Below are 12,012 nucleotides of genomic sequence, written 5' to 3'. Positions count from 1 at the left end.
AGGGCCATGCATAACATCTAGCGGGAGCCAGCATAGAGGATAGCATGCAGGCAGGAGGAGGCAGCAGCTGCAATACTCTATCAGGAGGGGAAGACTCATCATTCTGGAGGATTACAGCAGGAATTGCCTGTTACCTTATACTGTGCACTGGGCAAGTGGAGCTGAGGATCTCCAGCAGGATACAGGATATTCCAGGATGCTGGGAAGGAAAGCTGGAAAGCTCTGACTAATCCCTGGCTGTACAGAGCTGGCATCCTGGAGGTGGATCACAACTTCCCAGCATCTTCCGACTGCAATGTCTGGATTTCTATTGTTTAGGGTAATTCAGGACCACTGCTCCATATTGTGATCCAGTACTGGAGGCACCTTCCAGGATTTCAGCACTAGTTCTCCCTATTGTGATCCAGTACTGGGGGGACTGTCCAGGATTTCAAAACTACTTTTCCCTATTGTGATCCAGTACTGGGGATAATACCCAGGATTTCAGCACTACTTCTTCCTATAGTGATCCAGTACTGGGGGGGGGGGGGGGGACTGTCCAGGATTGCAGAACTTCTTCTCCCTATATTGACCAAGTACTGGGGGGACTGTCCAGGATTTCAGCACTACTTCTTCCTATAGTGATCCAGTAGTGGGGGGGGCTGTCCAGGATTGCAGAACTTCTTCTCCCTATATTGACCAAGTACTGGGGGGACTGTCCAGGATTTAAGCACTACTTCTCCACCTTGTGATCCAGTACTGGGAGGACTGTCCAGGATTTCAGCACTACTTCTCCACCTTGTGATCCAGTACTGGGAGGACTGTCCAGGGATTCAGCACTACCTCTCCACCTTGTGATCCAGTACTGGGGGAACTGTCCAGGATTTCAGCAATACTTTTCCGCCTTGTGATCCAGTGTTGGGGGAACTGTCCAGCATTTCAGCACTACTTCTTCACTTTGTGATCCAGTAATCGATATCGAAGGAGCTGTCCAGAACTTTCACACCATATACTGAACCTGTCCTAAAGTTACTTTCCAGCTCCACTGCTCCAAACAGTGATTCAGTGCAGTAGGGACTGTCCAGGAGTTCAGCACTACTGCACCATATTTTGATCCAGTATTGGGACTGTCCTTGATTTCTGCACCACTCCGTATTATGGTCCAGTACCAGGGGAACTGATCAGCTATCGAAGGAGCTTTCCAGAATTTCAGCACCATATACTAAACCTCTCCTGCACTGCTCTATTTAGTGACCCAGTCCTGGGGGCGCTGCCCAGCACTTCAGAACCACATGGTGAGCTGTCAAGCACTTCAGCACCTTCTCCCTCTTCTCTATGGCGTTCTCCAGCAGGAGGAAGGAGTCCAGCACTCCAGCACCATCAAGTGATCCTGTACTGGGGCTGCAGTCTGATATTATAATACCACAACTCCATATTGTGATTTTGTCCACAATTCCTACAACTTTTTACACTTTCTTATAGTGATCCCCTGCTTACACCTTCTACTGGGGAAGCCTTTAACTCTACCTCCTCCAAAAGGCAGATGTTCAAGGTGTTTCCTTGCATTCCAGCAGCAGTATCCTTCATAGGGATCCTGTGGAATAGTCCAGTATTCCTGCTGCAGTATCCTAGATCGTGATCCTGTGGAGCTTTCCAATAGTCCAGCAGCATTTTCCTGGATGGTGATCATGTGGAGCTTTCCAATAGTCCAGCAGCATTATCCTGGATGGTGATGATGTGGAGCAGTCCAATATTCCCTCAGCATTATCCTGGATGGTGATCCTGTGGAACTTTCCAGTATTCTAGGAACATTATCCTGGATGGTGATCCTGTGGAACTTTCCAGTATTCTAGGAACATTACCCTGGATTGTGATCCTCTGAAGCAGTCCAATATTCCCTCAGCATTATACTGAATGGTGATCCTCTGGAGCAGTCAGTATTCCCTCAGCATTGTCCTGGATGGTGAACCTGTGGAGTAGTCCTGTATTCCCTCAGCATTATCCTGGATGGTGATCCTGTGGAGCAGTCCAATATTCTAGCAGCACTCCTCCATATGGTGCAGGAGGAAGCTCTGCAACTTCTCAGCACCACTTCTCCTTATGGTGCACTGAAGGGGGAGATTTGGCATGTGTGGGGGGCTACTATTTCCCTTTCTAAACTTCTGCTTGTGAGCTGAGACCAGATCTGAGACGTCTTTTGTGTTGGCAGACAGTCTGCAGGGTGAACTATGGATACAGAGGGCAGTAAAGTGTCTGCTCTGGTAAACAGCAGCAATGGGAGCAGCCCAGGGAACCTGAAGGCACCAAAACATCTGTGGAGACCAGACCTAGAGCATCGGCAGTACCAGGCTCTGCAGCAGCCGCAGCAGCAGGGCTTCCTCCAGCACCACAGCTTTCTCCAGCACCAGGACCAGAGCCAGTCCCTGATCCCTGCAGCTGCTCACCCCCTGCTCCTCAGCCAGGTGGCTCCCCAAGTGTACCCCATCCTCCAGCCACTATCTCCACCTCTGCCTCAGCCCCAGATACTCCCTGTACCACTGCCCCAATCCCCACCCCAAATCCACCCTCAGTGTCAAGCCCAGGCTCACCCATTGCTCCAGTTCCAACTCCAGTCCCAGTCCCAGTTGCTGTGCCAGCCGGTGCCCACCCTCCAGCCTCAGCCCCCTGTCTCCTCCCGGAGCAGATACCCCAGCAGCAGCATCAGCAGGGTGAGGCACCGAGGCTTCTCAGACACAGAGAGATACCTGCACTGCCCGGCCATGGACCGCTCCTGCTATGCTGTGGATACTGGCCACAGACCTGGCCTCAAGAAATCCCGCATGTCCTGGCCCTCGTCCTTCCAGGGATTCAGACGGTAAGTGCTCTCCATTCTTACACATAGCCAGGGCTGCTCCATGCTCCGCGCTGACTGCTGCCTCTACCACTCTTAAAGACACAGGGACCCAATACTGTGCCAAGTGCTGTGTGGGCACTATGTGCATGCCATGGGAATACATAGGGGGGTATGTTCTTCAATTTGGGCTGAAGAAGAGGAATACATGATAGATATCCACTCCTCCTGTCATAAGCAGGAGCTCTGCACTAATGTGGGCACTGACTCAGCTCAATGCCACTCACTGCCATACTGTTACCCTGTAACTATAATACTACACCCACAGCAATATATCATTACATAACTATACTTATATTATTCCTCTGTATATATTTAACCCTTTACTACATGTTTACCCAATCACAATATCACTATCACCCCATTACTATATCATTACAAGCTTACCTTATAATTATACCAATATTATCCATCTGTAACTGTCACTACTTATTGCCCCATAACTATATCAGTATTACTCCTCTGTATATGCCTAATGCACCTGTCCACCCATCCCAATATCACCACCTTATCACCCCATAACTATATCATTAATATCCTAAATATATACCAATATTCCTTCTCTGTGTAAATGTGTACTTGCCATTAAACATCACTACATATCTATATTTATATATTTATATCAGCCCATAATTATATCATTACATTCTTACCCCACACCTATACCAATATTACCCCTCTGTAAATGCCTAACCCTTCACTAAATGTTCACCCCATTACAATATAACCACCTTCTCACCCCATAATTGTATCATTACAATCTCACCCCATAACTATACCAATATTCCTCCTCTCTGTATATATCTACTTCCTATTACCCCCATCACTACATATTTACTAATCACAATATCACTATACGTCACCCCATAACTATATCATTACAATCTCACCCCATAACTATACCAATATTCCTCCTCTCTGTAAATATCTGCCCCATCTATTACCCCATCACTACATATTTACCTAATCACAATATCAATATATGTCACCCCATAACTATATCATTAAAATCTTACCCTATAATAAAAACCAATATTAGTGTATCACATGTGTACCCCATCAAAATATCACTCTTACCCCATCCCTATAAGACTACACTCCATTACTATAGCATTACACTCTTACCCATATTATCCATCTAGTGTTATAGTACTTGTACATGTCTACCTGTTTAACCCATTGCTACATAACTACCTAATTACCCCATCAATATAACATTACCCTTTCACCCCCATAACTATCCCAATTTGTATCCTCCAGCATTATAACATTGCATGGGCATGTATTCTCTGTCACTACTTATTTAACCCTTAATAATATTACTACCTGGCACTATAAAGCTACACCCATGGCCATATTGCTGCCCCCTAGAACTATTTCAGTATGTTTCCTCCTCCAACTAGAACCTGTGCATTCCTTCAACTACATCACAATATCACTACCTATTACCCCATCTCTATGTAACTACACTCCTCACTATATCATTACAAGCTTCCCCCAATTCAATCACTCCTGCACTATAGCATTACATGTACATGTCTACCCCATAACTACCTTCACGCCCCATCATTACCCTACTGCCCTTGTGGTAATATCAGTGCATTGCACCTTATCCATGTGCATGCATTTGCATAGATGTAGCCATGTAGGAGTATTTATCAGCCCTAGGGCATTTGTTTGTTGCTTCTAATATTACAGATTTATATTTACATGAACTTTATGTAAGAATCTGATCAATTATATGAATATAAAGAGGAAATGTGTCCACTTCTTGTACACGGACAAGTTATCGTATAAGTTGTCTGGCATTATAATATTATTATTGATAGGTATAATATTTCCTTTATGAGTATGTTATTATTGTATTATTAACATTATATTTATGTGAAGAGGAAATGTTTTCACATCTTGTACTATGTCTGTACACTGACTAGTCATGCGTTGTCTGGCTTTATATTATATAATATTAAATATTATTATTATGTATAATATTTCCTTTATTATTATTCTGCATTATGCATTACATTGGTCTTCTTCTTGATATTCGATCTCTTTGACTTAATCTGCAGTGATAAATAGACAACTATAGTTGTGATGAGATCAAGATTCTCAGCTGTGGACCTTATAGGCAAGCAGAGATCCTATATACTGTACAGCATCTGTACAATCTATGTTATGGCAAGTTTACATCCTATTTTAGGATCTTATTTCCTCCTCAGTTTCATTATATACCCAGCAGGTGCCCGACCTATTATCATATCCAGCCCTTTAATTTTTAATTAGAATTCTATGCAATCCCTGAAGATGTCATTTATTAATGGATTCACTTATAGAGTGCACTCATAGGATCAAACCTATACCCAGCCCCTGACTACAGCAAGGAGATGAAATTCGGAATTACACCATTTATCTCTGCCCCATGTAATTGGCATTTACTGTACAACAGATTTAGAGGACAGACAGTGCTTCTAGATCTCCTAATCCCTGCCATGGAGTGCATTTAGGAAGTGTACAGATTGGGCAATACCCTCCAATTGGTGAATATCTTTTCTTTCATGGCGACTATCCAAGATTCTGAGTAAATGTGACTTTCATTTATCAGGAACATAGTCAGCCCCTTGGTAAACAATGCAGGATTCCTTATTGCTGTTGCTGTACAGATAGGAGAGTCCATTGTTCAAATGGATGTGGCTTCTATTTTTAGCTGTAATTGACAGCAGTGATGCAACATGGACATGTAGCTGTTGTATGTCAGGCAAGGCCAGCTATAGACATGGGGGGAAGCAAGTTTCTTAAAAGATATTAGAAAATAGGAGTAGGCTAAAAATGAGTTTTGGTGTGTTGTGATCAATAGTCACAATCATTCATTATTGATACATTTGCAGCGATTATGCTTCAATGAAATATAATATCACAATGATACAGTATATATTCTTGCTCTCCAAGCTATATAGGTCGCTAGAACAAGTCTCTATTTTACTTAATAAAGGGACCCCAGAGGCGTTGTATCCAGAAACAACTAAATAAAATTAACCCGCCCTCCTGCGCCCTCATTTCCTCCTACACCCTAACCCTACAATACAGTATACATGATATAAACAAAGGATTTTCAGGCTAAAAATATTGAGCTTTTTTTTTTAAGAATTGTTGAGGATCCAACACCCAGTTCCCCATCACATCAGCAGGAAATAGACTGCTCTGTTCTTCAGATGCAGTCACTCATCCACTAAATTAACGCTCATTCAAATTAATCTGAAGTAACCAGGTCTGACCACTAAACAGAAAATGGCGCTGTCTGCTTCCTGTTTTCTTCTGTGCTTATCAGCCACTGAGAACTGTGTAGCTAAGTGCTGGCTCCCACTAATCCTGTTTATGTGTTGTCAATATTTTTTGCACCAAATAACCTTTTAGGATTAATTGGGGTAAAAAATTACAATGAAAGAAGACCTGTCACCAAAATTTTACCCCTCACATCAGTAATACCTGCTGGTGAAGGGTTAAAGGTCCTCCCCATATGACCTTAAATTACAGCATTTTTTCTGATATGCAAATGAGTATAGATGAGTCATATTCTAAATAGAAGAGTCATGTTAGAAGAACCATACCTCCCTCTCTTGATTAACAGCTCTGTGTCTCTTCAAATCTTTCCCTGTCCACTTTCTGTCCTTATAAGAATGCTGTCCTACTGTGTGGGATACTGGAGATCCTGTCACCATTTCATGTATCCCTGTTTGGGCGGGGCCAAGTGGTAGTGGGCAGAGCCAACATAGAAAAAGGCAGAAAAAGTTTGGGGAACAATTTTATTGGAACAATTTTGCATCATGAAGCCACAGGGAGGGATGTCCTTTGGCTCCCAACCTATACCACCCACGAAGATGCTGGAAGACCTACACATGATGGCTGCAGGGTAGATTGTTTTTATTTTAGATCTATTGGTGAACACTGTTCATATTCTTCCTGTATGAACACTGCGTGCAGTTGTCTGCCGTAAGACATTCTGTAGCAAAATAAAACATTTTATAAATTGCAATTTTTCAAGGCCAACCGTTTTTGATATTTTTATATTAAATACAATTTTGCAGTATATTTACCAGAAGCTTCTGAAAAACCTGTTTATTGCTTCAAAAAAAGAAGACTTCAAAGGGTATTCAAGTTTAATACAATCCATGTTTCTTTGCTGGTTTTATCCTTAAAGGGAACCTGTCACCAGGGATCTCATTTTCACTAAACACAGGTTACAGAAGCCCATTACAGCTCCATTGCACATGTCTTTCTGCTTTCTCTAAGCATTTGCATTACAATAGAATTGTGTCTTATAACTTACGTTGCACCCTGACAGAATTGTCTGTGTAGTCCCAGGGGTTGGGCTTTTGTTTGGATGAATTTAAAAAAACAACATGGGACTTGTCTGTGTTGCAGACTCCTCAGCTCTCAGCCCCCTCCTATGTGCCCCTGTACAGCTCCTCCCTCCCTCCTTCTCAGAGCTTACAGATTGGTGATCTGACATCAGTGGGGGAGAGAGGGGCACATAGGTGGGGGCTGAGAGCTGAGGAGTCTGCAGCACAGACAAGTCACGTGTTGTTTTTTGAAATGCATCCAAACCAAACCTAACCCCTGGGACTACATAAAGAATTCTGTAAGTATGCAAGGTAAGTTATAACACACAATTATATTTTAATGCAAATGCTTAGAGAAAGCAGAAAGGCAGATGTGCAATGCAGGTGTGAGGGGCTTCTGTAACCTGACTTTAGTGAAAATTAGGTCCCTGCTGACAGGTTCCCTTTAAAATACTGATAACTCATTGAATGTATATATTCTTTATTTTTCTCTTTGGTTCTTATTATCTGCTGCTAGATGTAATAGCTATTTTATAAATTATTATGGCAGACATCTTGCCTGAGCTGATGATCACAGTGTTCAGAAATTTACTTTACAGAAGCAATAAAAACTGCAGGCAGAATGAGGCGGATTTACTAATAGTGTCTTATAGCTAGAAAGTTAGAATAGACAGTCTTAAAGAGGTTGTGCACTTTCAGTGAATAATTGGTATTGTTTGTTTAATGAAGAGTTTACAATTTTTCTAGATCTCTAAATGCTGTCATTCAACAGGAAGCTTCATTGTTTACTTCCTGTTGATAAACACTGTCCGTGGTCTTGTGAGGTCACACAGGTGCACGGCTTGTTATATCCCTAGTCATGTGATGTCACACAGGTGCACGGCTCGTTATAAACCTGGTCATGTGATGTCACACAGGTGCACAGCTTTTTAAATCCCTGGTCATGTGATGTCACCCAGGTGAACGGATCATTATATCCCTGGTCATGTGGTGTCACACAGGTGCACGGCTTAGTATATATCTCTGGTCATGTGATGTCACACAGGTGCACAGCTTGTTATATCCCTGGTCATGTGATGTCACAAAGGTGCAATATATCATAGAAAGTTATCATAGCTTCCTGGGTGGCATCACATGTCCATGGAGAGAGTTTTGGCACCTACTCAGCACCATAAATCTACAGAAGATATGGGTTTATCATCACAATATGGGTGTCCGTATGTTCACTATTTATGGCACATCCACAGTATATGGCTAAAGTCCATGATAGGTGCAGTCGGCACCCGAGACCCACACCTATCTCAAGAATAGGGGTCCACATCTTCATTTCCATGACCAGGCCACTCTGCATTCAACCCTAAAGTAGTGACCAAAATATACGAGTGTATAAACTTAGCTTTTTCGGTTCCTTTTGTAGACCTGAATGCAAACTCTGTCGGCCCAGCCCCTTGGAAGGAGGGACCCCACTCTTGATAGGAGTCCCAGAGGTGGTACTTTCATCTATCATGTATTTATGGCATAACTATATATATATATATATATATATATATATATATATATATATATATATAATACATGAGAATATATCCCTTTAAGATACTAGGCTAGTTTTGTACAAATGTAACTTTTTTCAAAGTGGAAGTTTATAAATCCGTCAGTAACATCTAAATTCACATCTTAAATTCTTAAATCTGGTGTAAGATGTCTGAAGACAAAAATGGAGTGAATGGAGTCCTGGTGTTAGTGTAAAGCGACAATAATGAAACAATGTAAGTAAAGGTACAGGCAATTAGCATACTCTGCAGATAGCAAGGGAGCACAGCAGGTTGCCTGTCACTTTAAAAAGCTGTAGGAATTAAAATCAAGTTCAATGAGAAATGTCTGTCATTTGCAGATTGATACATTCTGTCCAAACATCAGTGATGGTTACTGTGTGATACATGCGCCAGTCATCCTTTCCTGGATCTCCTGGAAATGGAACATTATCTGCAAATGAGGAACATATTCATAATGGAGATTCGGAATATCTAAAACCACAAACTACAGACACATTTGATGCCATGTGTTCGGAATCTATAGAAAATTGCATCATACTGAGATCTCCTGTAGTTCCACACCTAGGTGTATGCTCTGCAGAGGGCTGCTTGATTGACTTCTTGCAGCCTCTCTCAGCTGGGAATGGGTGTACATGGTTCTATTAGTGTGCTGGATGTTTCTCCACATCATCATCTTCTAGGTCAGTGTCCATTCATTGCATAGATTTCTCATTCACTTATATACAATTGCTTGTTAGACAATACTTCTGGCTAGAGGTTATCTTTATACTGAAATTTGACCCGTTTTGCTTGTATCTTTGACTACTCTTTGCCTTATGATTTTGTACTTTGCACCATTTATATTTTGACTTGGTTTACATGACCTCTTTATTTGTCTGATTGTCTCTCATGTTTGTTTTCCTTTGCTATTCTGTTTATAGACCCAGATTTACAACCCTTTGCCCAATTGTTGTCTGCAACAAGGCTGAAAAGTAGTCAGGGACAGAGGTTGTGGGAAGTGCAGGGCTTGCAGTGGCTTGCACTTCTTCTCACGCTTGACAGGTGCAATGTGCTTTTTGATGGACAGTAGCAACTGCTTCCCCAGGATCATTGTCAACTTCTTTCCTCCTCTTATAAACACACAGCTAAATGCTCCATATAAGCAAATTTATGCTTTTACAGAGATGGTCTTAATTATCGATGATCAATTAATCATAAACATCTCTCAGCAGCACCTGGCTACTACTTTTCCTCATCATTATTATGTATACTTAATTATTCACTCACTGCTTCCACATTTTGCCCTAGATGTTTTCCATTATATCCCGATAGATAAAATCTAAAATCTAAATCTAGTATTAAGCGGTAAAGGGATCCATATATTATATCAAATATTAAATGACCAATATGAATTTTTGTCAGCTTTTGTCAGTGTCCTGTTCTGTTGGTGGCATTAGGTGACATACATGCATAGACTTGTGAACAGCTATCACATTAATTATAAAAATCTCGAGGAAACAACTCTCAAGGACTCTCGAGGTTGGTGTTGGCAGCAAAAAGAGTGACGTCTTAGCGTAGAGCAGTGATCTGAAAATCCTCACTGCAATATGGTTCTTAGTTATTGCTATTGATCTGTGGTACTCAAGCTGTCTGTCAGATGGATGCCTTTTTAAAAATGTCACATTGTTAAAGTAAATGCCTGGGGATGTAGGATGGATATCCCGGATTTAATGTGTGGGCAGAAAAAGTCATCAAATAGTAGATATACCGATGCAGAGCTTTTCTGCCTGATCTTTTTTTCTTTTATATCAGGCGCTACACATCTACTGGGGTGGTATCGGCTAGCCTGTGCACACTGAGGTATTGTGTGGAGAACCTCTACCAGAACCTCAACTCTGCGAATCACTGTATGCACTTCCTTTATTCTAAGTCCTCTAGTGTCTGACACTGGGGTCCTCCAGACCATCCCATTTAAACAGCTGGAGCTTCACATTCACAGTAGCCAAAGGCAATGCTTATCAACATTTTTTGCACTATACATTCCCTTTATTCAGAATTGATTCTAAGTCTTAATCACCCTGAGGACTCAAATGACCACAATGTAGGCATCATACTTATCTATAATGCTATAAATCCCTTTCTCCCCGCACAATGGTCACATAAGATGACAGAGACTCGCAGGTCCTTAGACAACTATGATTTTGTGATTCCTGTTCTCTACACAATGTATTTCAGGAAATATGCTCAGTACACGGATGCAGTGGCCTTCAATGTGATGTTACAGACACCAAAGGTGCCCAAGCTTTTATGGATAGCCGGCTTCTCATCCCATATGGGAGCAGGTCATGAACCTTTCATCCATACATCTTCCATCGTTTGGTCAAGCAACTCATCCTCTGATATAGATTCCTCCAAAATTTCACACTGTATAGTAAGAGAGATAAGCCACTTGCGGCAGGCCCCTGTCAGGAGTCCCTAATTTTAGGAATCCCAGTCCAGGGTTTTATCATGGCATCATCTATAAAGAAAGAGTCCGGGTCTCCATACGCTATAGCGGAGGTCCATTATGTCTTTCCCGCCAGCTTCCTTGGTGTTCGGGCCCGTGTCATACATTGTTTGTGTTGAAGTGGGGAGCCAGGTGGGCGAAGGTTGGGCAGGGGCGTAAATACCCTGCCATCTGCATTTATTATAGTCTCCCCTGGAAAAACTTGGGAAGACTATAGAAAAAACCCCGACAGATAAGACCTGATCTTTGATCTGACCTGGCAGAAATTGCCTATTAGTAGATGTGGGTGTCGGTACGTCTGTGGGGAAATTTTAAGACTAATTTAAGACCCATACTCAATTTGTGGGCTGAGACAATGGCATATTTACTATTGCTTTTAGCTTTGGTTGTCCATACAAATGCAACCAAGGCAATCGGCCAGGACAAATAGAGCAACATTAGCTCAAACACATTTGATTTGGACCCAGAATGAATTTTATGAAAAATTACAATATTTGCTCATCACCTCACAGTCATTTCAAAGAAAATCCATTTTAGCCCCATTGTTCCCCATGAGTGGGGCTGTGTCTGCCCAGGTTGCCTTTTTCTATGCTTCAAATCACTATTCAACACCATCCATTTACACAATGACATTTACCATATTATTGAAGGCAAAGCAATGGAAGAAAACTGAAGCTCCAATGGGCACAGCCCCGCCCCTAGTCAGCCCCGCCCCAAGTGCACCGGGAGTTTACATTTGCATAGAGACAAAAATGTAATTTTCTC

General features: G+C 42.0%; 1 protein-coding gene across 1 annotated transcript in view; it reads left to right on the top strand.

The window, feature by feature from the left end:
- The first annotated feature begins 604 nt into the window (after positions 1-604).
- The window catches only part of PDE4D (phosphodiesterase 4D), a 595,186-nt gene continuing 583,778 nt past the window's right edge, over positions 605-12,012 (top strand). Inside the window, exon 1 of the mRNA XM_072136749.1 lies at positions 605-2,833. Coding sequence (XP_071992850.1) covers positions 2,208-2,833 — 626 coding nt within the window. The 5' untranslated portion in view covers positions 605-2,207. The remainder of the gene's footprint in view (positions 2,834-12,012) is intronic.

This window comes from Engystomops pustulosus, chromosome 1, assembly GCF_040894005.1.
Source record: "Engystomops pustulosus chromosome 1, aEngPut4.maternal, whole genome shotgun sequence".
Classification (NCBI taxonomy): Eukaryota; Metazoa; Chordata; class Amphibia; order Anura; family Leptodactylidae; genus Engystomops; species Engystomops pustulosus.
This window is presented reverse-complemented; position numbering and strand designations above follow the sequence as displayed.